This window comes from Cephus cinctus, unplaced genomic scaffold (genome assembly GCF_000341935.2).
Source record: "Cephus cinctus unplaced genomic scaffold, Ccin1 Ccin1_scaffold1343, whole genome shotgun sequence".
Lineage (NCBI taxonomy): Eukaryota > Metazoa > Arthropoda > Insecta > Hymenoptera > Cephidae > Cephus > Cephus cinctus.
The window spans coordinates 905,970-932,684 of NW_014333756.1; the positions used below are offsets into that span (position 1 = coordinate 905,970).

At 45.1% G+C, this 26,715-nt stretch overlaps 1 protein-coding gene across 11 annotated transcripts in view; it reads left to right on the forward strand.

The window, feature by feature from the left end:
- The window catches only part of LOC107272970, a 44,047-nt gene extending 27,087 nt beyond the window's left edge, over window positions 1-16,960 (forward strand). Inside the window, exons 1-7 of one of the 11 annotated variants that reach the window (XR_003061421.1) lie at window positions 12,805-13,411; window positions 13,525-13,687; window positions 13,855-13,910; window positions 14,024-14,120; window positions 14,215-14,309; window positions 14,416-14,787; window positions 14,903-16,960. Coding sequence is in view for 4 of the 11 variants with exons in the window: in XM_025090340.1 (XP_024946108.1) it covers window positions 13,894-13,910; window positions 14,024-14,120; window positions 14,215-14,309; window positions 14,903-14,948 (255 nt within the window). In the remaining 7 variants the exon portion in view is untranslated. Of the gene's footprint in view, window positions 1-12,804; window positions 13,488-13,524; window positions 13,755-13,854; window positions 13,911-14,023; window positions 14,121-14,196; window positions 14,310-14,415; window positions 14,788-14,902 lie in introns of those variants that run through there. The other 10 variants (XR_003061422.1, XR_003061419.1, XR_003061420.1 and 7 more) reach the window with 10 other exon arrangements.
- The last annotated feature ends 9,755 nt before the right edge of the window (window positions 16,961-26,715 follow it).

Consider the following 26,715-nt stretch of genomic DNA (forward strand, 5'->3'; position numbering starts at 1 on the left):
CGACCCGTCCATCGTACGTATATAAATTAACGAGACGAGCCGGCAATAAGTAGCGGCCTTAAATAGTAAATAGAAAATTCCAGTAGCCCAAGAAGAGCCAGAGGGGATCAAAGGGTGCCGACAAGCTCGAAACTCCGAGCTCAGTCAGCTCCCCTCTTTCTTGGGATCGAGCGGGGAAGGTAATAGATTGCCTCCTTCTGACTTTTATTATACCAGAAAAAGCTTGTCAGATCCAACAGGGGCCGGTCTATTAAGTACTATAAGAATGGGGCGTCGGGGTACGGTCGTCAAGTAGGCGGAGGTGGTCCAGCAGGCTGTAAGAGCAAGCGCTGTACTAGGAAAGGGCGGAAACAAGGGCTGCTTTACGAGAATCTTTCACGAGCTGGGAGTCTGGGGCCCGCGATGCTAACTCACCGTTTCCAGAGCAGCCAGACTCGAAAACTGCTTCACCACTGAAAACACGAGGCATTACCTCTGTACCTAACTTCCACCTTAAACTTTCACGAAGCTCCGTGCTCTCCTAGCGGGTCTTGGGAAAACCGATATTTCTCACTGGAATCCTCGCGCAGATTCATCGGTTCCGCCATACCCTGCCAGGTATATCTGTACGGTGTGTAATTAATCAACGGGAGATTAGGATGACTGTAAAATTTAATATCAATTTTGAAATTTCTCAAAATCGATATCGATCGATTAATCACGAAATTCGCAGATCGCACTTAATAAATACAGCAATAAATTTTCAATATCCATATTCGCAATGACAGATCCCAATGTAGTCCGGTGTTCGATCGCCGCTGATTTATTGGCCGGTAGTCAAGCATAATATAGGCCGATCAATTGCTTTCGATTAGGTGGTAAAAATAAATCGTGAGAGCGCGTCAAGAAAAATGGTGAGGCGCGATAGAGGAGATAAGAGACCGCGTGGCGCGGGCCACTACAGCCACCCGAGTCCCACTAATCCGTAAGTCCCGTGGAACAGATAAGGGCCGGTAAGTCCATTTTGACATCTGACTAATCCCACGGCGACGTATCTCCGTGGCCCGATCGATCACGGGCCATTAGATTGTCTGGTGCGCCGCCACTGCAATAAATTATTAGACCCTGATAAATCCGTAAACAGTGCCGAGCTCCTGGACGCACGGAGATAACTTCTGTCAGGCATCTCGAAATTCTCACTCCTGGTCCATCTCACCGAACAAAACCCCAAGTTGCCATCCAGCCGAGTGCTGCGTCAGCCGAGATGCCATTGGCTTTTCACGGACATTCTCCATGGCCAATTTACACGTGAGCGACCAGGCACCCAGGAGACGCCGGTAGAATATTCAAACCGGATACGAGGGACCACCTGTCCTACCTGTATATACTGCTACGTAGTGACTATATAGTCACTACCATCAAGTATCCCAAAAACATCCCCTACCCTCAGTACGATTACGTGTTCATCTAGAAACGCACCCTAAGGTCTTTTCCTCTATTTACATATCCTCCGCAACGACATACGGGTTCACGTAGCATATCGTAACCCGTTCGATTAACGTGCATAAAGTTATAACGTTTATGACGTAATTACAGCTTTCCGTAAATCCAACCAGGTTCCCTATTAATTTACCCCCATCCCAGCCACCCCCTTATAGCTACTACAGAGTTACCACCCTGACAGCTATCGGCCGCAGTACCTATACCAGGGCTGTTAACTCAGCAAGGGGTACAGGCCCGATGAAGAATTCGAAAAGAGTTTTCAGAAAGACTCATAAATTAGAGATCGAGTACACAAGCGAGAAGTCAAAGAGCGCCGCTAAGCCGTTGAATCGTCATTATCACTCACGCGAGTCGCCTCGCTGACAGATGCCGGCTTCAAATGATGATTGATGACTCCTATAACTGTCGCGATACACGGCTCCCGATGAGCTCGGTATCTTGATTTACCATCCTCAGTTTTGGCCTTTTGCGATTAGTATTTTCGAGACTCCTCTGCGTACCTGGTTCTTGGCTTCCCAGGAGAAGAAGTAAAAAAAAAAAATTCCCTAGACTAGGTAATACATGTATGAGAAATTTCTCCAACGTCCCACGTGTCTGTCGATACTCGAAGACCATTTCCGATTTCGGTACCTCCTCTTTCCGATAAGCAGGCTCCCGTGTCGGGCTACGATAATTCATCGTAATCTGCTTGTCGCTTCGCGCACTGCACATGACAGTGCCAATGCATCACGCGCTATCTTATTTACCCGTCGACGCATTTTCAGTCGAGCCAACCTTTTCCCCTATGGCCGAAGCGATTCATCAAAATCTTTATAGGCTCTCTATCGGGCACGCAGATAGTCACTGACATTGACGTTGGAAAGCGCGATACCGACTTCATTTGTCTTGAAAGCACAATTCGCTAATTGACCAGTAATTGCGCTGTCAATTTTCATAAGTTGTGCTTGCGCTTCGAACGGTCAGATACGAGTCTACGGGAACGGTCTGGACTGGGCCCACAGTGTCAATGAAAGAAGCACAGAGGTCAGTCTTAAGATTGACTGAGGAATATGGGAGGCGGTGCGAGATCAGTGGAGCTGGAGCCATACGAGCGATAATAAACGAGGGCTTTTTAGTCGGCCGGCGTTGAAGGATCGGGCTGATTCACATATCGCGTGCAGGGACGCCCCTCTTCCTTTGGTTTCTGTGATTTGGCCGCAGGACATCATTCATCACTCTGATGTATGGGCTCCCATAATAGCCGAGAGCGACCGAGAGAGAAAGAGCGAGCAGTCCCGCGTAGCCTCGAAGAGTCTTGGGTCGAGCAGACACAATTTCCCTGGCGCAAGTAAATTAACGCCTCGTCATTAGCCCGAGCCGAACAGTCCGAGACGCCCGGAAAGAGCAAGAACCGATAAGAAGGAGAATGACGAGCGTAACGCCCAATCCCCACCTTCGGGCCCGTCCGATCGTCACCTCGGTCATTTATAACGGGTGAGCCAGGAAGTTGGTAACCGTGCGAAACCTGGAGGATTCATCGTTCGCCGTTGACAGTGATTCCACGTTCAGTCCTTCGGTTCCCTGTGCCCTACGATATCGCGTGGACGCCTCTGGATCGGCTTCTCCTTAGCGTCTTTCGAAGCAGCCGGTCGGTCGGTTCTATAAAGAGAACGAGGACGAGTGGAGAACGAACGGGTGTCACGTTCGTGTGGCTGTCGTTGGCTTGAAAATACCAGTGAGTGCCGATCGGGAGTCGCTCCTTGAAAATCGTCGGGGCCACCCCGCGGTTTAATCCGACGTTGGTACAATGCGGCGATAACGTGTAAAAAGAGCAATTAAGGTTGAAAACCTGCCGGCAGCGTCAGTCACGCTTCTCTCTCGCTGTGCTACATCTTGTTACGTTTTTCTCTTTTACCTGCCATCCGTCTCTCTCGCACTCGCAGGTTTCGCGCACGGGTCCTCTCCCGTGACGAGAGAAGGTTGCGGCACGTCGGAAGGTTGTTCCGACAGGCCGGCCGACGAGGGGCGGGAGAGAGCGAGAGGGTAAAGAATGGGGCGGGCAGGGTCGAGCATTGTGCGCTGATAGATGTGTCAAATCCGGGCCGCATTGTGCCTGCGGAGATAAATGGAGCCGGAGTGAAGAAGCAAAACACGCGCCTTTGTTGCCGCGTCTACTCATCGAAGGTAATTTAGAGCGCTGCCCTTCAGCAGCATCCGTCCACTTTCCCGGCGCTGCGCGTCTCGACGCTTCGAGGTTGGGCTGCTAGTAACGGTCAATTCGCTGGTTCGTTGTGTCTTTCTCTGTCTTACGTTAAAGCCCGGCTCACGTGTCCCGAGGTCGTGCGGTCGCTCGGGCCCGGATGAGCTTGACCGTCTGTGAACTGGTCGACCTAAAAGGGTGATACGTATCCAGGTGGTCGGGAAAGATCGGGGATATTTGGTAACAGCACGCGAAGGTTCCAAGACGCGTCTCGCTCGAGGAAGACACATGGACCTTCGACTGGATGATGTGGGAGCCTCCCGAGCAAAGCCAAAGCCACACTCCGCCACCCTGGCGACGCGGCTGCTGGCTGTCGAGCTGAAAGCGAGAATTCTCCCGCAGCGCGGAGGCGCACTTGCCCCGCATAAATCATCCCACTTCTGTTGAGAACAGGGAGGCGAAAATAGATGGAGCACTCTGCGCTTTATAGGTAGAGCAGCCGCTATACGTTGTGGGACTGGTAGGGCATGATTCGGATAGGAGGACCGGGGTGCCGGTAGGAGCGAGAGAGAGAGGCTCTCTCGTGATCGCAGTAGAGAAACGAAGACCTCCCACGTTCTCTTCGTCGATCAGGTAAGAGTCGAAGGATAACGTAACCTAGAAATTTCATAGGCGACCAGTGAAACGACTTCATGGAACACTCACGTGAATCATCCTTTACCTTCGTCCGGGCTGGTCCCCTTGGTGCCCCTGCTACGTTTCTTCTTGGTTGTTTCTTCAGCTTTTATCTTGGACCCTTTTTGGGGTCTGTCGCGCGTCTCGTTTATTCTCGCTCTATGGACGAGCGTGTATACGTGCACGGTGGTTGGGTCCGTTTTTCTTGACTTTGACAAGATCAATTTTGACCTACCCTCGGGGAGCCGTGAATTATCGTTGACCGTTTCAATACACAGGTTTTGCACTGCGTTAGTTCGGCACTGTGAAACGAGCCTTATGGCGCGACATTCCGACCCATTCTCCTAGGTCCCATCCTGTCCGGCATCATGCTGAGCGAAGCGTGGTGCCCCATAAATCAGCGCCCTGTTTTTGCGTGTTTGACTCCAACTGACTTCGCCATTATTGAGAGCAATTTTCATGGCTGCGCCAGGAGAGAATTTCCGGAAAACCGCAAGGGGGTCCTGGGTCAGTTACGTCAAGATTTACAAGGCCCATTTTGAAAATGAATATTTTAGGGATTAAATCAGCGCCTGTCCTTCCTTATCGGATCATTCGAATATCAATTACCTATCCGGCATGGACGTCCATACGCAAAGTGTCTGTATCGTAGGAACTTTTAACAATGTCAAAATACGCTACTAAATTGTCTTTTTCTGCCTTGGACGTTTCGCGGATCGTTAAACGATCCCGCGTTAACCCAACCTTAACATCGTCCCTACCGTCTGGTGATAACTCAAATATTGAATCGCCCGGAAAGACGTGCTCGTATACAGAGACCAAGTAGACAGGCACAAACGGTCTACGCGCAGCATGAGCCACGAACTAACAAATCATAGCAGAGGGCGGTCCAGCGACGTGAAAAACTGCTTTGGCTTCCATAGAAAACTAATACCGAGCACCAGATCAAACGTGGTTCCGGGAAATCATTACCGGGCTTACTCTGCCCGTTTACGAGCTGTAACGTTTTAAACGTCTCTAACCAGCGTTCGCAAGGGATGCTGCAGCCCTGGCTCGTGTGAGTAACGCTCCGAGTAATATTACGATGACAGTAATTGCTGCTTTGATCAATGCTCTCTGGACCGCTACCAGACACCCGTCACGTCACCAGGGTTCATCAGGATCCTCATCAGCAAGGTAGACAGTATTTAATTCTACGTATTTTTTTTACTTATCTTTATACCAACATCAATATATACATACAAACAGTGAATCACGGTTTTTAAAAAATAATATAATTATACGAGTAACCAAGTGCAACCTCAGCGCGAGCTGGACCAGCTTCATCGGATCTTACTCCATTAGGCCCCGTAATGGGTGTCGACTGTCTCGTCGGTTCCGTACGGAGTGACAATATTAATGGAGAGTAATCGTCACGACGTAGCCGTCGTATTATTTGCGGCGGAATAAATAAAAATTTATGAGCAATTTACCAGGGTCCTCCGAGGCCACAGGATCCATCAATTTATTCCGAAGTGCTCGTTTGGCTCGCAGCTACAAAATCGCCGGTGAAGTTCACTTTATGAAGCTAGAATAGATTAATGCCCTCGTTTGTTCAGTAATGGCCCCGATAAATTATCTTAATAGCTCGAGCAGCTATAAATATATTCCTCGGTCCTACGCTCTTACGCTTGTTTTCCCACTATCTTTCGCCCGGCCCTGACCATACCCCCTAATAAACTACCGAGGGGGTATCGAAAAGGGAAGGAAGGAAGAATCCAACAAGATGACCCTACGTGGTACTCCTCGAGCAGAGAAGAAAAAAGCAGTAGACAAAAAACCCCCGAAAAAAAATGTCAAACCACCTTCAAACCGATTGACCAATGAAAATCAATCTTCGCTATACGTATTATACCTCCCGTCGAATTTCATCAGCCATACAAAACCGGGCCCTACGGGCATCTGCTGACTCTCGCTGGGAATTAGGTTGGTAATGCGTCTGTCTGCCGTTTGGTCGCACTTAACGCCGTAAAGTTGTTTGATGGTGCCGCTATCACCCCTAACAGTTCCTAACAGTCGGACACTGGCACCTCGCCGCACCCGGCCCTCCGACCCTGCAACCCGTGAGTTATTCACTTAATGCGGCCATTACGTGCTCCTCGATGGCGCTTCATCCTGATTTACTCGACGAGCATTTATTGCTCCTATCTCATTCGCGGAACACGCGCATAGGTCCTTAAGCCCGGCGGCACCGGTACATCCCAATATTCGACTTTCCGTTTCGTCTGCCAATTACACAGCTCCAGAGGTCCATCGCGCTTCCCGACTCAAGTACGTTTCTTTGCCAAGGGGAAACGTTCCGGTCGCTCGTGATCGTAAAGAACTTCCTGCAGTGTAAATATATATATATATATTTTCTTTTAAAACCTAACCCAAATACACAGTACCTCCACTAGCGACTCGCCACTGCGCCAGCATGGTCTCGTAACACGCGAGTGCAACCTGCATTGAAATATTTTAACGGTGGCTGCCAGCGCCGCCATCTTTTACGTGCAACGAATCTTCTCGTAGTCTCAGTCGAAACCTCGTAAAACGACGAACGACCAATTAAATGAAACGAGCCCGGTTCGGTGATGCACTCTACCTCCTGTCTACCTGCGTTACCTGCCTTCTCTCTCGCTCTCCCATAGAAGCTGCATTACCTGCAGCCTGGTTATACGACTCTGAGAATTACCCTCGAATTACACAGTCGGGGTACCGATGTGTGCACTTCGCCTTTGCACTCTGTATACTTACGCTGCCTCGTAACGACTGGTCTTGCTTCCTCGCCGCTCCTCTCGCCTCGCCCGCCTCTCTTACCGATATACGTATATTCTTCCTAGATCGAATCGATATGTAAAACACGAGGCTTCCCTGCCACCTGGCTAATAATTACCTGGGGACAGTGCCAAGAACCACGTGACACGGATAGCTCGTAATGAAAGGGACGCGACGCGTAATTATGGTCGTTTTCATGTAGGGCGATGGAAATCGGTATCGCTCGCTGGTCGTTCCGCACCTACTCGTAAAACTATCAGTTAAGCCCACGCGTCGTGCTTTCTACGAAATTCAACCTTCTCGTGTTTATATGCTTGGCCCTTACCTTTCGCGGAAGCAATAAGCCTTTAAGTTGCGTCTAACATTTGCCTGCCTACAATTTAGCCACTGGGTACCGTAGAGGCTTCTTTCTCGTGCAATGTAAACATAGGTAAATTGGCACGCTGCATGTATAGCGTGTGCATACGTCACTGTATTGAACGACTGAACTTAAGTGGGTATGTATATACATGGAATCCTGGAATTTACTCGAAGAAAATTGCTTTTCAATATACATGTATATTTATTATTTTAGCAACTACAAGGAGGAAGTGGAGGAGACTAAGAACGTCGGCAAAGGGTATGTATAAAGATCCAAGCGAAGGTACACGAGACCGAGCGAGAATAAGAAGACGAGGTATGGAGGACCTGGGGAATTCCTCTACGCGAGGAGCCACACTAACGAGGAATCCGACCAAAGTCTCCCTGGCTCCCCCCCGCCACTGTCCATTCCATCCTCTTGTGTAACATCGAGTAGCCGCCGCCTTTTTGCCGATATGAAATCCCGATTCCTCGAAGCATCGGACCACGAAGCATCGCCGTCCCGTAGAATACATTAGCGATTCCTAGCGGGCGACGCGCCGTAATGAATGTTTCCGGTGACAGGACGACAGCGGGGAATGCCTTGCGACAAACAATGCGGCTCTCTGTGTATCGGAACCGCCGTCCCGCCTCCCACCTCTGTGTCGGATAAATGCCGCGATGCCGCCGAAAGCTCTCGTCGCCACCCGAAATTCACCCGAAATTCACCCGAAATTCACTGTCGACGCGAACCTTCGCCATTTCGGCTCATCCACTTCGTTCTGCCCCGTTCTCCGTTGGGACATACCCTGTGTATACCTTTGTAGACACATATACATATATTGCACCGAGTAACACACGATCCCAAGATCACAGGGTGATGTCCCCGAGAAATTCAAGGCTAAATGTTGACAGTGTAAAAAAAAAATTATCAGAAAAAAGTTTTACTACCGGGTGACGATTTTATTAAAAATTATTTTCCAACATGATTTTTAGGACCGATAGAAACGTTCGCCACTGTGCGAAAACACTCGTCTCCTATTTTAACGGGCAGCTCACTGCGAATTCACGTGGCTTGAATTTCCCGTAGAATCGAATGCGAGCATTGCAATCTCCAAGGCTCATACCAGCATTAACGTCGGAAAGATTCAGGATGGTCACGATGGAAAGGCACGTGCCAGGTTACAGGGTAGATTTGATCCTCTACGGTAGCAGCGCTGCACGCTTCGGTATATATGGACATGCACGAGCTCCAAAATGATCCAATGTTAGCAATGCGGTATGCGCCCATACGAGATACGTACTCAGCTATACTTGCGGTCCGTCAGTATGCGTTAACGTTCAAACTACCCGATTCGATGTCGGAATGCCGGACCACTTGCGTAGCCATTCGACTGAGTCCATTTCCATTGTTGGCAGCCAGTGGCCGCTGGTGGCTTCGCGAATTCCAGAGCTTTGGTCGATTCGGCAGAACCGCGGTACCCTTACTCCTCCACTCTGACGCAGCTACAATCTGTTCGACGTAACTGCTGCGGTCGCCTTGCATCGTTTGCATTATTTCACGTGGACCCATTCGATGGAATAGCGAGCATCCGACCTTATATGCCATTCGTATACCTATACCTACTCCTACCCGTATACCGATGATCCGATACCGTTAGGCAAGGTTAAATAGAGCGTACACCGGTCCAGATCGACAAGACGTAGAAGAATAGTAGTCGACCGGTAAATAAATAATAAAAAAAAAAAAAAATTGAACATACCCGTCGGTCTGTATAATTATTAAAATCGCCTCGGGTCCGGATTGCCATTTACGATAGTCATCGGTGACTTCCGGTTTTAAAAAATTAATTATTTCATTCATAAAAATTTACACCTGACTAACATTAACTTTTTGTACGACCATTACGGGGTTATACGAATTTTTAAATTATGACCTAACGTACACTCATATGTACACACGTGATACCATAGGTAACATAACTCGAAAGGGCCATCGCGCGTAATCTTACGGTAAGCACGCATGTTAACAAGCCTCCATTCAATGATAAACTTCCAGCGTGCGTTTCGTTGGGCAATAACCGTCATTTAATTCTCGTATAGCCCCGGGCTGCACCACATGTATTATACGACCGCGTGCATGCTGCCACGCTGAGGCCAGAGGCCGCCGGGCGCATTGCTTCGCCCGTGTAGTACGAGCATGTTGCCAGAGACTCGGTATAAGAGTTGTTGATCGGAGCCGAGGTTATCTCTTGTCTCTGTGTGGCGGTCAGATCAAAGGAGACCGACAACGTCCAGCAGCGAGGCTATAGATCAGCTGGAGGACTTGAGTAAATAAGCAACGCCCTGAGAGGATCCAGCCTCCTAAATATCATACGTGGGACATGTGCCACAAAAACCAATTGAACCCATAGAAGTCCTTCGGGTGCTATAAGAACGAAACGATTCAATCGAGACTATTGGAAATCCTTTGGAAAATCAGCTCGATCGTTAAGAAGATTGGTTATCAAAAATTATGAATGGGACTCACGAACACGTGGTCACGTGATACTGTCAATTTATTAATTTCTTCTTTATCTGTTGATTAGCTCGCGTAATTGTTATCTTATATATCATATTAATTTGATATATTTTTTTTCATAATAATCTCGTACCAACATCGTTTCATGCTGTTTGACAATGTGAAGTGTCCTTTACGTTATCACGTATCACGGGTATTTGATTTCTCACCTGTCAATCGTTTACGTATGCAATTATTGTTATCGCTCGGTCATCTAGATCCAACAACCTCTCGAAGCCAGGACCTGATATTTTCTACGGAGAATATCGGTGAGGATATTTTTTTATTTTTCCTACGTCATAAACTTTCAAAGGTTATCCGATCCTTTTAATAGAAAGTTTTCATAGGCGGACGTATGTATTATTTATATTAGCAAATACTACCTGAATTACGATATTGTATACTTTCTATCTTATCACGTGGCTATACGGAGCTGTCAGTGCATGGCTATTGGGTTTGGCTTAAAGTATAGAACTTCTTGTGGCTTGAGGTTAAGTTACTGGCTGGCTGCGTTACTAAGTAACTTAACGGTCTGTATATATATGTACATTGTCGGTAAGAGCCAGAAGTCACAAGCGATAAACAGTTGCTTATATGGTTTCTGGAATGGTTTATCGCGTAAACAGTTAAACTCGTGCATATACCTGCCGTCATGAAAACCACTGATAACCATACGGCGACATGGAGTTATCAAGCTTGTAATACATTCGACAACTTGATCCTGAAATATATCGAGGCTAAAAGTCGTGTTAAATATACAGTAACATATGCAGTAGGATTTTTTGGACAGTGTGGGTTTACGTATTAAAATTTCCTTTTTTTTTATATGTCAAAATTAAATAAGCACGTACAGGGAGTGCAATAGGTTTTGCGATGAAAATGCAGGGATTGTATATAAATAGAAATTATTATACGAGTCGAATATCTTTTTATGTGGGTATCGTATGCCTGTGGCGTGTATCGCAGTATCGTAATATATTAACGGATTTATGTGGAAAGTTCGTTTGTATATATACTTGCCGGAGTACGAATGTAATTTATTCTTGATTAGCATTAATCCGTTTGGCATTAATTTTGTACAATGCTTTTATTAGCTCGTTCCTATCGTAGTAACTTACGGTTACGATTATTAATGTCGACAGATTTATCAGGGATTAGGCCGGAAGCATTAAATGCAAAATAAAGGCTACATAAATTCAATTAGGAACATCGAACCGAAGATTAGAGCAACACTATTTTCGGCTTGGCCGGCGAGACTCGAGCGGTCATGTTATGCGCTTACAGACACCTACGGGAAATTCCTTTGAGACAGGAGTTCGGTTAGGATTTACTTAAACTTTTGAAAATACGAACCAGTGGCCTATTATTATTATATACTTAGTATGTTATTATATATATGGATAGTATGATATTATGTTCATTGGTCGAGACCTGGAATTGAATTTGATTATATATGTATGTATATATATATATATGGTTTCAATGAAACGTAGAACTAGAAACCTACCGTAAGCAGTGAGCTGAACTATTGCGAAACAACAATAACTAAAAACACGTTAATCATATCACTATCATTGATAAATGAAGTAACGCGTGATTGATGTAAAACGTCATACTCGTTCTACATACGGCTGACTGAGTTGATCGTATTTACATCCATTAATCCTACAAAGTCATACGCTGAAAGCTTATTTGAGAACGAAATATTAGAACGGGATTGACGTGACAGCTCGTAAACGTCATATTGACGTGTGAAATATTTTTTTAGACACTAGGGAGATCGTCAGTGGCGATAGTCTTTGTAAGAGGATCCTACAAAGGGTGGAATGGCATTGGGGTGGAGAAAAAGTAGTATTTTTTGAAAGATCTCGAGACCGGGTAGGTAAGGTAGATTTTAGTGAATTAATTTACTCGTATTACAAGACCTCTTCAGCCTGTAAGATTCCTTTATCTGATATCAGCACTGTCAGATGGTTACGCATCGAGGTAATTGCTTGATAGGATCTGAAAGATGTCCGGGGTTTAAGCGCACGAGGAAATCTAATCGTGGTCCGAGGTTTTCAAAAAGCGACGAACGTACCGCGTGCGGCGCTTGAGACGAAAAACATTAACCGGGCTTATCCGTTTAAACAAAATGTCAAAGTGCCAGATGATAATGCGCGAGAAATAAATCAAGCGCGTTGAAAAGATGACGGAGATAAATGTAAACACGTCCGCCAGGCAGCCCGGAGATAGTTACCGAGATACACGCCAGGTCATGACTGATGGCGATGTCATGAGATGTGGTATCATAATAATTCATAAAGTCCAAGCCTGGCTTAATCGTTGATTAATGAAAGAACAGACTTGTTTCAATTCCCGTCTTCCATCGCCCTCCTCTTTTTTCTTCTTTCTTTTCCTTCCTTCGTCTCCCATCGCGCCATTCCTGCCACGAGAACCGGAGATCCGACATGTGTTCGTTTGGGCGATAGTCCCAATTAATGTTGCGGCGTCCGCATCGGCCTGTCGAGTCCATAATTCACCAAGTGGGGAGATTCCCCTTCTTCTGTTTCTTTAGTTACCTCCGATCCCCACCTCGCTAGTCATCAAGCCAAGAGAGCTGCTACCGACTCGACGCGGTTCCCGAAAACGTGCGACTTTACCGACCGAGCCGAGAACAGCCTGCACTAGCGCCATCTGGTGTCTCATTCTAACAACGTTTAATCGTGATGCTTTGGGCCAATTGACATTTACGTGGGATTTTGTCTTCGCGCTATACGCTTGCCTCTGGAATATTGAAGGACTAATACGTTAATTAATATATCAGTGCTTATCGGGATGTGAGGTACAGAGTTATAAAGTGCATAAAATGTGGCCGCCGTTTCAGTAGTGTCAGCTACTTACCGAGCAACACGCGGATGCCTCGTACGATCACTCGAGCAGTTTGTCAAGTTTCTTAGGTTACTGCCGAGATAAACAGCGGGATATTTGCCTATATTGGCAAAGAACGCACCACGACATTCGTCCTCGTCTCGCGTCGTTCTCTCTACGTGTCTCTCGATATGCGTAGGTACGCGAATGGAGCACTCTCGTTCCGTTAGTATAAGAGAAACGAGTAAAACGTAGGGCTGCGTGCCTGCTGGTAATCACGCGCCGGGATAAAGTTATTCCGGGGCATAAATAACCGACATGTCTGGAATAAGGCATTAATTTATGTTATTTATCGCCCATTACGCCGTAAAGAAACATTCACATGGGAAATAATGTATCATTCACCACACGCGTCCGCGAACTCAGAATCAGGAATGATTTGGAATGCCAACGATTGGATGGACAGAGGAAGAGACGGACAGACACATACGGAAGAATGGATGTAGCCAATACTTCTTGTTCGAGTGCAGGTGCGCCGACGTTATGTAACCAAACGCTGCCATTTGCAGTTTCTTCGTGGAAAGAATTTCCCGCAGGTTCGCATATGTACGTTGCAATTATTCAGGGTGCTCGTTGTTTCTAGTCACGCCATTGAGGACGCTAACGCGAAGGAGCTGCACAGAGAGGGGTTTTTCATGAAAAGGGAAAAACAAGGGAAAATTAAAAAGGGAAGGATAGAGAGTCGGACACATCGTTCATTTTACCTTCGCCTGGAAAGCAAAACAGAACCTATAAATTCTTCGGCCGTAAGTCGTTAGTACCTATCGATGTCTGCTTTATGGCGACTCGTTTATCGGCGTCTCGACGCCAAAGGTACCTAACCGCGCGCGAATTTATCGGGAATTCTTGTTTACTCCTGGCATATAGAGTTTAACGGTCTAACCCGTACTAAAGTAGCGTACCCTTCTTGCAGAATTGGTAGCGCTGCAGATTCAGGTGTCTCGATGCAACGATGGACGTACCTAACCTGTAAGTATTCATGTTTCTCACGTGGCCTGTTCTCTTACCCAGCAGTCTGGCACTTCTGAAAATTTACAAGCAGGGTTATAGAAAGCGAATGGCTGGCCCAATTTCTTTTGCAGAGTTACTTTCGTCTCCGCAGGGAAGCCAATATTTCAAGCGCTGACAAGTACAAACTTTGAGGTTGACGGGCAATGGATGCTGCTGACCACGGAGAAGGTAAATTTCTTCAATTGTGACGAACGTACTAAATCATCCATATCGAACTACCCATCTCTAACGTCCAATCTCTCAGTAATGAAAAATACTTTAGATAAAAACTACAGAATCTCTATACCCTGCTATCATTGGACCAGAACATCAAATACCTATACTCGATCAAGGATCTTTGTTCCAGGATGTTAACAGGTACATAATTTAAATAGAAAAATGAATAGCGTTCGCTTACATGAATGATTACACGAATGAACTTATCGCAAGTTACACTGAATATACGTATATATATATTTACCAGAAAAAAAAGAAAGTAAAAATGTTGAAGGAGAAAACAGGTAGAAAACTAGAAAGGCGGGCTTTCAACTTTTACGACTGGGACACCCTCGAGTGTTGAGGTGCCGGAAAAGAGAGCCAATTTATAAAGTGGTTTCTCGTAGCATTGTGAGGAAAACCGAACGTGCGAACCGGTCACAAAAGGGTCCCACGAACGAAGCCTGGATATTTAGAGTGTTTAGACAAGCTGTCACTCGATGACAATAGAAAAATAGAGGGTTTATGGTGGCAATAAATAGCAGCGATGGGGCACGGGACACCCTGTGTGTGCACATCTAGCCGTGTCCTATTTCCCCCATGGTGGCACTCAGGGGAGTCGACAGGTATCCAAACGAAGGTGGTACAGTTAATTTAATCAAGACTAAAACATCCCTAACTATTTAATCTACTCTCACGCCTTTACTGCCAGATAAATAACGCCCGTATAATGAATATTTTTTTTCTATCCCCAGGAAACACTACTCGATTTCATTGGACTTCATACAATGGACTGCCTGAGGGTTCCACTGTTCGCTTCCAAACTATCCAAAGGGCACCGGAAATGACTGTATATAAATATTCTTTTAAAATGTTTTTACATATTTGCCGGGACCAAGAATGCTTTCTCTCGCTTTATTCTCCTGGTACCTTATTGCGGTCTCTCGGTGCTTAGGTCCTGTTAGAACGCATCCACAAGCTTCACTTCGTTACCCAGCCGTTTTAACCGTTACGGACGAACTGGATTACCTTAAGCAGAAATGCGTCTACGCGTTTACCGGTGCAATTGAAATGCTCGCGCGGTCGAACCATGCGAAAAGCCATACCGGAAAGTTCAGTCATTCAGTTTTCCTGTACAACTGATTATACGTACAATGCTATTCGTTGTACAGGCATATCGCATGGCTATTTATATTTATGTTCTAGCGCACTGTAAATAAATACCTTTTGCCTATCCGATGCAGATTCGTATTTCAATGACAGTCAGACACCAGTTGAACAAAGTATTAATACGGTTAATATTTTAACAGCGTTATCTTTGACCGGAGCAATGCAATTACTGATTAGCAGCTATGGACGATTACGTACGTCGTAGGAACGATAACGGAGAGCTGACGCGATGGGAATACGAGGGTGATGGCCGAGTGAGTATGATGAATGAACGGTACCTGACAAGCGGCCATCGCTGCCTCATGATTGATGGTTGCTGTTTCCATCCCTAATTATTTTATACTTTGCAATCAGAACGATAATCCATCCGCACTAGCTGCAACCTGTCGCGGATAAATCACGGGTTATCCAGAATCACGATTACGTCTATGCACTTTACACCCACCTAAATGTATATACATACTCGCTTCATGAAATCCTGTCGCTTTATTTTATATTCTAACAAGTGAATCAATTGCCTCACGATTTCTGTCCTAATAACGGGCTCCCGTTTTTCTTAAAAATTTCTAAAAAATTATTCAACAATAAGCTTTTTCAATAGTTCTCGTAGAGTTCTATAGCTCCTGATGGGATTTAACAATAGTTCTGCTACGTAAGATCGTTAAAATACGTATTTTCCAAAAATTGACCTGGCACCACTATTCACGGATGTTGTCACGTTCCGCCAATTTGTTCGTGTTTGACTGTCGTTTGTTTTACCTTTTTAAATTTTAAGATTATCACATTACAAGCAGCTAAATCGTGAATCGTTAGTGTCTGTAGATTTAGAAAAAAAGAATGTATGATTAATTTTTAAATTTACTTTCTTTTTCGTATACATCTAAAATTAGGTAATATATAACCATGCGTGTGCGGGGCTACTTAATTTTACGAATACTTAAGTTATTAAATTTTTCATTGTTACTCTGACTTTGAATATTCTCAAGTTTGATTTTTGAGTCTTAATTAATGGTAAAGAATCGCGTTGAGCCATGATACGCTTTTATGTTTTGTTCTTGCAATGCTTTACGTAGTTGCTGTTTTCACGTAGTGTGCATCGACTAGGTATTCCAATGTAGCCACAAAGCATGGAACATTTAATTGTATTTATTTTATATAATTTTATTAGCTTTAACTCTGTAATCATTGTCGATGTCTTTTCTGGATGACAATGTAATGCTACAGGGACGTCAATTAATTGTCGTGGAGTTAATTTCACGAACTGTCACGCACTTTGTAATTTATGCCTCGTGTGACTTTACGGGACTTGCTGGCTATGATTTCTATTTACACTATCCCATAGGCTGCGATTAACGTTTTACAGCCACTATGACAGACAAATATATTCCTCTTCCGTGTATACAGCTGATACCACGACTGTATATGAATGTGTTTTCATGAAGAATTTCGAAATTCATTTATTTCTATGAATTACGACAAAATCAATTTTATCGATCGGCTGTTCGAATCGCGCCTATAAAATGGTGAATTATTTTATTCGAAAAACACAAACTACACGGTTAATAACAGCATTAAATTAATTTTTATAATACGATATATTTACGTCAATATCGTCGAAAATACAAAATTGATTTTATTCCCGATACAACGGACCGCTAAGATTCTTTACGAGACATCCAAGTTTCCTTGAATGATAAAAAAAATTCATAAAAATACCAAAACACAATTTAATCGTGTATCGTAGCAGTTATAGCCAATTTTCGTAATAATAAATATTCAAAGCCTGAAAGACTTTTCTATCGAATCCAAAAAAAAAACACAGCATCTTTCATCTGAAATTTTGTATCTGCCAACAGACACGTAAAATCGTCGTAGGTCTAATTCACCAAGGAAATAAGTACCACCCTGTAGGTAAGAAAAGGTAGAGTCGAAGAACTTTCTAAAACGATGGTGTTTAGTTAGCGTTAGTCCTAACCGATCGAAGGTACAGCCTCCCCGTGGTCCAGGGTCCATAAAGGCGGGACCGAAGTGAGTAGCGTCAGTCAGTCAAGCCAGCAATTTAAAAAATACTCCCAAAGTGCCGCCAAACAAACAATCGTGCCGCCGTGTCTAATTGCCGCAGATGATTCCCATCCGTCCCGCCGCCGCGACGCACCTAATAAATAGATAGCGTCGAACCCCTAAATAGCAGGACCACAAGACCGCACCATTATCTCCAGTCTCTAACGGTATAATGGGCCGTCTAATTTTCTTCACGGCGCCAGGATGCTGCGTCGAAGAATGATCCCATGGACCGTTGGTCGATCGGGATGAAAATCGATACCATGACCACCCCAAGACTTTGACACCGGAGAATTTCACCCGTACATTGCTCCCTGTGGTTACGATAAGGGTAGTTACCCCTAAGCTCGACAAATATTTATCCGCAATACAAACAAGCCCGAGAACGATACACCAATCGAGAGCAAATCTCTGACAGGGATGCTGTGGTCCATAGAATCCCACGTCGCTACGAGAACCTACCAAAGACCATTTTTAAATTTCATAATCAAAACAGAAACGCAAATGATTTTCTTACCAAGCGAACTCGCATAGAAACATACGCAATGCGTATACGCATGATCGAAGCAAAAGGTCCTAGCATGGCGGCCCTTTGATGTCGTATGTTTACTTTATGGCCGCGGCGTGATTGTGACAGCGTCGAGGCGGATCGGGCCCCGTGACGTCATAAATGAGCTAGACTCTGCGAGGCGGACCCATCCCCTACTACCCCTCTTACCTACGAAAGGGTACGTGCGGTAGAGAGAGAGAGCGAGAGAGAGAGAGAGAGAGGCTCCAGAGAAACAAGTCGAGGTTTACGAGCCGCGGCCTTCTACGGGCCGCAGCTTTAACATTGGCCGTGTGTCACGCGTTGTTACTGCCGCGACGCCGTTATGAGACGTTTACGATAAGATATGTCGCACCTTCCGGCCCTGACAGCCCGCAGATTTACCGCTCGCCTGGAATAGCCCCGAGGTCTCCAAGGCGCTGATCGTGAGCTTCACCGAAGACAGTAAATTTAATGGCGTCGACCTGCGCGCCTAGTTCAAACGTATAGTTACCCATCTCGCACTGCGACTCCAAATGTTCCACTTTACGGTTGAGCCTACATCAAGGCCTATCCGCGAACCTGTCGCCCGGCATTTAAATGCAGGATCGTTCGCGGCCTTTAAAACGCACTTGGGATTCACGATCGTATCTGTGCGCATCAGGCTTTACGCGCTACGCGGATAGGCATTAATCTAACTGCGAAATAGTCGAGGTATAGGTAACGCAATAGGATCCGGTTGCTACGTAAAGCTTTTCCAACGGGACATAAAAACGCTATTGTAGCGTTTCCTTCGAAGCGCGGCTCGTTGTTCCCAGTGCCTGCAGGGGAGGTTCGGTTTTATTGTTCGCCAATGAAATTGGTTTATATCATTTCCTCCCAGGATTTCAAGTGGATTCTTCGCGATAAAGATTGGATGCTGTAATTTCCCGCGATACACGTGTAAGATGGTGAAATTTTAAAATACAGTCAATAAACCAAAGGGCTGGTATTTTGTGCAAGGGACACGCGTCCGGATTGCGTGACCCACCCTACGAAAAATTATATTGCCGTCCGTACTCCTCTCCTCGGTAAGTGCAGATACACGCATCCTACGTCCTGGACCAACTTGGAGACTTCCGTTACGCCTCTCGCGCCTATCCTCAATGGAAAAACTGGATGGAGTTTTATGATCGTACTAATTGTGGATATATTGTAGGACCCGGGGGCGATTTATTATTGTTTAAAATTAATTTCGTATAGTCTAGGGGTCTAGACGCAATGTGGTTTATTTCTCTCTTCTATTTTCGTGCCTCTTTACGAGCTTCCAGACGCAAAGTAACGTTCCTGGGGTATCTTTCCAGGAACATCTATGTGGCTGATCTACGAGCGGAGACCAGATCGCGATTATTCCCACGATCTTTCCCACGAGTACCGCTCGTGCATATATATGTATATATATATATATATATATTAGGAACACCTATTTTCGCCCTCCTAACGAAACTCAAGGGTGGTCCCAGTTGCGATCTGCAGGATGAATCTTCAGAGCACAAGAGGCTGGACTTCTGTACCATGGCTGAACTGGTCGACCGGCCGACTGGCTGATTGACTGACTGGCTGGCTCTACCGATATGGCCAGCAATCGGATTGGTGTTGCTTGTTTAGGACCACGCGTGTGTAGCTTCGGGCTTCCGAATGGTGGCGTCCCGTGATTGCTCCCTCGAAACGCTAATGGGCAACGCACACAGATTGGGGGGACACTTAGCGTAGTTAGCAGCCGCAGCTACTTTATTTACGCCAGCGATTGCCAGTCAGGGATGGCCTATGCACACAGTAGCACCCGGCGCTAACTGACAGCGCAAATAGCAACCGTATGTTTGAGGATGGTCCAGCCGTTGATGCTGGCTCCTTGTAATTCTGGGCGGTGCTAAACCAACGGGATGACAACGGCGCCGCGACGCGATAATTCCCCTTTTACCTCCGATCAGACAAAATTCTTGGAATAATATAAATTTCTTTTCAAGCTCATTCGCCACCGGCGGAAATCAACGACGCGGGACGTCGCGACGCCCGCCGGTACCCCAAAGATACTTTCGCTATATGTGAATAATGATAATTTTTTCTAGGCTGATTATTATTATTATTTATTAAAATCCGAGTATCACTATATACGCGTATTATTTATTAATCTATAAAAATAAAAAAAAAATATATATATATATATAATTAATCTCTCAAAAACCAAAATCAAAGCTCTCTCGTATCGTTCGATTTCGATGATTTATGATTAACCCCCCTGGACGTCCGTGAGGATTGATCGATCGCGGCCTATTTCCCACTGCTAAAAGATTAAAGTGATTGCGCGGAAATGTTAATAAGAAATTTTATGATAATAATTTTCTCGGGTAATTTCCAAGCGAATGAGCGCAGCCAACCATCACTCATCGTCGGCATTAAATACGTTTCAAAGAAGCGATTAGTCAAAAAGGCCTCGACGGGGTCGCCGCTCTTGGAAAAGTGGGCCACTTTTCTAATATATAGCATCAATGCGATTACCAGAACCCACGTATATACCGGGTGACACCTTTAAACCAACTTAACCGTGATCGCTAATTGAAACCAAGAATTCACGCGAACCACCAATTAATATTGATCCCATCTATGCTCGGACTATGAAAAAAAAAAGACTTAAATACCAAACTAATTAATCATACGTTACCACCCGCTTTAATGTATCATAGAAATTTCGTCCGGTACCACCCGGTATAGTATGCCAATGACGAGGCATCTTTCGCACTTCCATAGTCCACTGCGTTGCGTAATAAGCTGATACAAAGGATCGCAGCCTTAGACCCAACTGTAGTTATCGAACCCGTTGTCTTTCCTGTAATCACACGGCTGGTACTTTGTTCCAGACTACAATGAGGTACGTTATGACGTAATAAGGATAGGAAAAATAAAATATCTATCTTACCATGACAATTCCTCTTTATTAAGCGGACGGCTTTCCTTATCGTAACAGGGAAGCATTGGGAGGCGAGGAAAGGATGAACAAAGGTTTAATCTCACGTGTGTAACGTAAGCAAGCGTGAATGTGACACGTGTTGAAAATTGCTGGTTAAGAGGATTATTATGTAACTGTCGAAGAAAGCCGGATACAGCAGCTGCGTGGAATTGCGGGGAAGACAGAGAAAATACACTAAGGACTTTCACCCCTTGTATCCGCAGCATCCCCTACTGATAGGCTACAAGACTATTTCATTTTCTTAACAGTCAATAAGTATTTTCCCCATATGTACGATATATATATATATATAGCTTTGAAGATACTTATCTCTATTTATAAAAGTGACGACAGATAAGACGCAGTCGTCTGTCGATTGCGTCATTAGGAAAGCAAGTCGAAATTTTAACGCGAACGCGGAATACTGTAATCCATGGTAGAAGTCCTTGATAAACGGCCGCGATAAACGTCTCCGCGCTCGATTAGTCATTCCGAATTAAAGTATTAACTCGACGCTTGGATTACGGGGTAGTAACGTTAATCCGCCATTGTCAAATCCTCCCCATATACACTTCGGTTTTGAAGTGCTTCAGAATTACAGAACTGAGCCAATAAATTCAGTCGTGAATATAATGGGCTCCTTTATGCCGTGCACAAAGCTAACTTCTGCTTCTTTTTTGGCCACCCTATATATATACGCACCCCAAGTCACGCCCATCCCTATATGGGTTCACCACTCAAATATTTCACATTGACACTTTAGACATTAACTCCATTCGTCAGGGTTTCGCCACTCAGTGACCTTAGCATCCCTATTGGATATATCTATAGTGTGTAGTAAATTGGTACCCAGTGCTACCAACTGTACGCATTCTTCGCGTTCTCTGTGTACTCTCCTTTCGGCTTTTCTATCCGACCTGGCATATGGCAGCTGCTTCCTTCGCTCATTATACACGGACGGGCACTCTCTTTTTGTTAACAGGAGTTTGCTGTTTGGACAGCCTTCCTTTCCGGATATCCACTGCAAATCTCTTTCCCTAAATATACCGCAGGTGCGTTCTCTCTCGGACGATTTACTTAACACACTGCTTTTGTGCTAAAAATCATAATTGACACCCGCAGCGAATTTTTTTTTCGTATCAAGGTAAATATAATTTCTCATTAATTCCACGTACTTTATTTCTCGAGCGAACGTCAAAAATGGCCGATTATCAAAAATTTATAACGATCAAGTATTTTGTTAAATTTATATTTTTTTGAATTTTCATGGAAGCCGTAGCGGTCGACGAGCACGGGTGGAAGTTTGTAGATCCAGGTATAAGATGAAATTGAAAATCTGTAGCTTGCGGAAGAGAGAATACAGGGAGAATGATAACGAGTCGCTTATGAGGCAAAGGCGTGTATTCGAGTCATCCGTTATATATATATATATATATATATATATATATATATATATATATATATACGGTGAGTACCAAGCCACAAATTATTCGCATCCCAACGGCGAAACAGCTAACAGTTTTGTAAAAAGCTTTTGTGAGTTTACCCGCGTCGTAACTTCAACTTTGTCGCCAGAGGTGGCTGTTTCTAGTGCAGGATGTGAGATGGCCAAACGGGCCCAGGATAAAGCGGATAAAAGAGCGTTCTGAAATTACGAGCTCGTAACTCCCGGTAAGCGTGAAAGAGCGTATGTGACATCAAGCGGACAAGCAGGCAGACGGGGGACGCACGGTTTCCGGACGGTTTATAGTCTTCGGGGGTGTTTCAGGATGTTTCAGGGCAACCCCCATAGCAGCCTTACGGGCTACCGCTACACGGTTCATGCATTCTCGTAAACAAGCCATGAGACCCGTGACGTCTCGTACGTGTCCTACATAATTCCACCTTAGATCCCTTTCTCCTTGTCCATTATTTTATTGCTAAACGAAGGAAAAAAATTTTTTCAAAAATTTCCAACCAAAATTTCCAATGACAAAAATAAATCAATATTTTGAAAAACACCCCTCACGCACCTTTACAAGACAATAAGTATCTAGATAAATATATGGATTATCCAAAGATCAATTGTGGTCCATACGTATCGACAGTAGAAAGATAAAAATTTTTTTTTTAAATTCAAAAATAGCAACTCGACCATGGAACTCTCTGATTGGTCGATCGATCAAAATAACCGGTAGTGGCTACCCACACGCGAGGTAAGGATCCCGAATGGATATTGGATTGCAAGATGAAAGCTCCTCGTTAAATTAGTTTCTAATCGGTCCGATCTCCGCGAGGAGTAAGTTTCAGCCTCCCTCTTCTCTCCGGGCAAATCATTAATCTCTGCCAGCAGATGCGCCGCCGTCATTGATTTAAATCACCGCGATGGTTAACCCTGCGTAATCTAGCCTGCCCGTCTGCTGGGCCGGCGTTTGTTTGATCGCTAACGTCGACAGTCGACTGACGAAACGAGACGGTCGACACAAAAGTACCGCTCGCTGACATGACAGAGATCGTTATACATATATCTATACAAGGCGATGAACCGGAAGGATGACCAGAAAAATTACAAATAACTTATCGATCTCGAGCATCGAATCAGCTATCGAAAAAGGAATCCACTGATACATAACCTATATACCGATTTAATATTTTCTCCCATTTCACACAAGACCCAATACAAGCACCGGAATTATCAACCGGACCACCCCGCACGCGCCTACGCCCTTAAGCCGTACCCACAATCGAATATTTCACGGATGACGATTTTCAAAGACCGAACCAAGCGTCTGGAATCCTGCAGCGTTTAACTGGGTATAGTTTTGGTATATAATTGTTGGTCGGTCGAAAAGAAATTTTTTTTTTTCCACTCAAAATTCCAAGGCCAAGCAAGAGCACGTATTACGGGGCTTTATACGTATCGACCATGAGTCAGGGTCGAGTACAGTACACGAAGAGGCACGGCGGGGGTGGTCCAGGATCTTCCGGCGAAAATCTCGGAACACGCTCTTTGCGTGGCTGCGGCGACCGTGGCCATGCCCAGGATAGTAAATCAACTTGGTGAACTCTCGGCGGAGGCAAACAATGCGTGGCGTGACGAAGGCATTGTCGAGTTTACGCCCTGCGGGGTGCTCCAGCTAACATCCAGAGCTCAGCTCACTCACCATTATGGAAGGGCCCATCAATTACACGGGAAATTGCGCGCGCATTATTTATGTGCGTACCTACACGGGCCACGCCACGCCACGGTTCTGTACGGTGGTTATCGATGGCCCGACAAAGAGGACATAAATAACGCCCTTTGCTCGCTATATGTGTATATATATATCTACACGTATATATATGTCGGAACAGAGCGACAAACTTAACCTCGAACATGGACGAAGAGAAAAGGGCGAGGTAGATCCTAATACACTACTGTGTGTATATAGGTATAGACGTGTATAAGGTTTAGACGTACACGAGGCTGCAGGACGACAGCTGTCGATTTCGTACAGCCCTTGTGCAGAATGCGCCGGCAGAGTTGCAACCGACTGGCCATAAATAACATCTCGTTTCGGGGTGCATGGAAGGAAAACGATCGGGAGAGACAGTGGAGAAGTAAAGAATAGAAAGAAAAAAAAAAGATTAAGGTGAGAGAAAACCACTAGCCCACCGCAACCCGATTCGTGCCAGTCGACGACGTGCCAGGATTAGCTCATTACCCATACGTTATGCTAATCGTGTTTACGTCGGGTCTGATCGCTGTGCGGTAAGTACCTGGATTATCTGCTCTAGCCTGCACACGTAGGTAGATGCCTGAGAAGTTTATCACAAGCGTCTGTTCCGAGTATGCTGGACCAGCTTGTGACGGTATCTTACTCGTAGGTCGATCGTAGCGTGACGAGATGGGCGATTCGAGTTGTCCGTGACAATTTAACGAAGGATTAGGTGAAACGTGAATTTTTGAAAATTTAGCAATCTATAAAAAAAATTTTTGTTTCGTCAAAATTTTAAACGCGTACAGCAGAGAAATCGTCTACTGCACTCGACGAGTCTCTTAATGGCCTAACGGTTGTTTTAGCGGCGAGTCGTGGCAGTTACTGTTAACCATTTTCGACGGAAATTACAGGCGCAATCTTTGACCGTAATCCTGCTGTGGCTTATCAGTTCTTCGTGCGATTTAATCATTTCATTTACTGTTAAGCAGGCAGGCGCCATAACGGTGCGTGCGAGAATCATTCAAAGGCGATAAATATTTCCCAAGGGTTAACCTGCCAGGACGTTCTATAGATTACGTCGTCCCCTTCTCTCTTACCTAATAAGTTAGTTATTGTCTAGCGAGTGATGTATGGACTCTCGTCCTAATGCGTGAGATCTTGCGACTCTGGATTTACGAACGGTTCATGAGGACGACCGGTTCGAGCGGCCATTTCTATTATTCGCATTATAACACCGACCCTATTTACCCTATTGAGTTAGTAGCGTATACACGTACACGGCACAAAGTCGATACGGGATTCTATAAATGGACATGTAACAATTTTTTAAATAGTCACCCGGTATATAGTTTTTCCTCTCAATTACCCATCCCCTCCAACAGTTTCGATAATTTTAAATTATAATCGTCCAGATATCATTTTTCGAAGAAAATTATAAATATTGCTCCAGTCTCATGCATTTACCCACGGAAACAGATATATACCAGTTTCCCCTTTTTCTATCTTTCCTTTTCGCTCTCCTCGAAACACAACGACACTTGTTGATCAAGGGGAATTACGGCGGCATATTCACCAGTAACTTAGGGCATTCGGATTAGAAATTGTTAGGACTGCCTCCGTGCGGAATGCAGAGAGAGAATTCCTGGGGCTGTTTTGGACCTACAGAGATTTAGACACCGAATCCGAACGGTGTTGGGGCGAAGGATCCGCAAATTTAATTCACTTAGATATTTCGTAGAAAGAAAAATCCATAGGTGACGATCAGTGGACGAGACGCGAACCTGCGACCTTTGCAGTTCGAGTCTGGGACGCTGCCCACTGGACCACGGGCGCCCTTGGACGAATAAATTTCGTAATTACACTACGATATACGTGTTAAGTCTAACTGCGTGATAAATTCCTATAAATCATTAAGGTAACCCGTACGTACTACGGTATGCCATATGAGCTGTTATTACCCCAGTGTATGATAACGATAATGTTCCCATGAACTCGCCACTATCTACCTGTTCATTTCTCCCACAATATGAACATAATTCCAATCTCCCCATCGATTCCCGTCACAACGCACGTATTACGCCTCACGTATGTATTACGTTTTACGTATGTATTATGTCTCCCTCACACCCCCATTACGTAAAATCGCTCAATTTCTCCTTTCATACCATTTCAAATTACTCGATAAGCATCGACCATTCGTTTAAGAAAATTGCGACAGACCTCGAAATCGCGCTCGGATACGAGCCCGTAGGTCGGCGAGGGATAACATCTTTTCTAAGAAACGGCAATTTCAAATCGCGTGCTTATTCGCATGTGAGCGAACGATTACGGCTTTATCGCGAATAACATAATGCGAGTATCCCGTACTGGGCCAAGTCGACTCGACGACAGCGATCGAAGGTACAGGCAGTTTCTCATAAGTGAGGCTGCAGAAACGAAGGTCGCAGTTGGGTCACGCGTAATACAACTTTTATATAAGTTAAGCTTTGCAACGTTGGCAGTCGTTATTTCGCTTCCATTAAGCGACGTCGTTCATCAATGTCAGCCTTGATTGTCCCCTGGCGCATTTCTCCATGAGAAATAGGCACGACCCCGTTTTTCCACACTTTACCTAATTTCTAGTGGGACCCCCCCCCCCCCCCACCC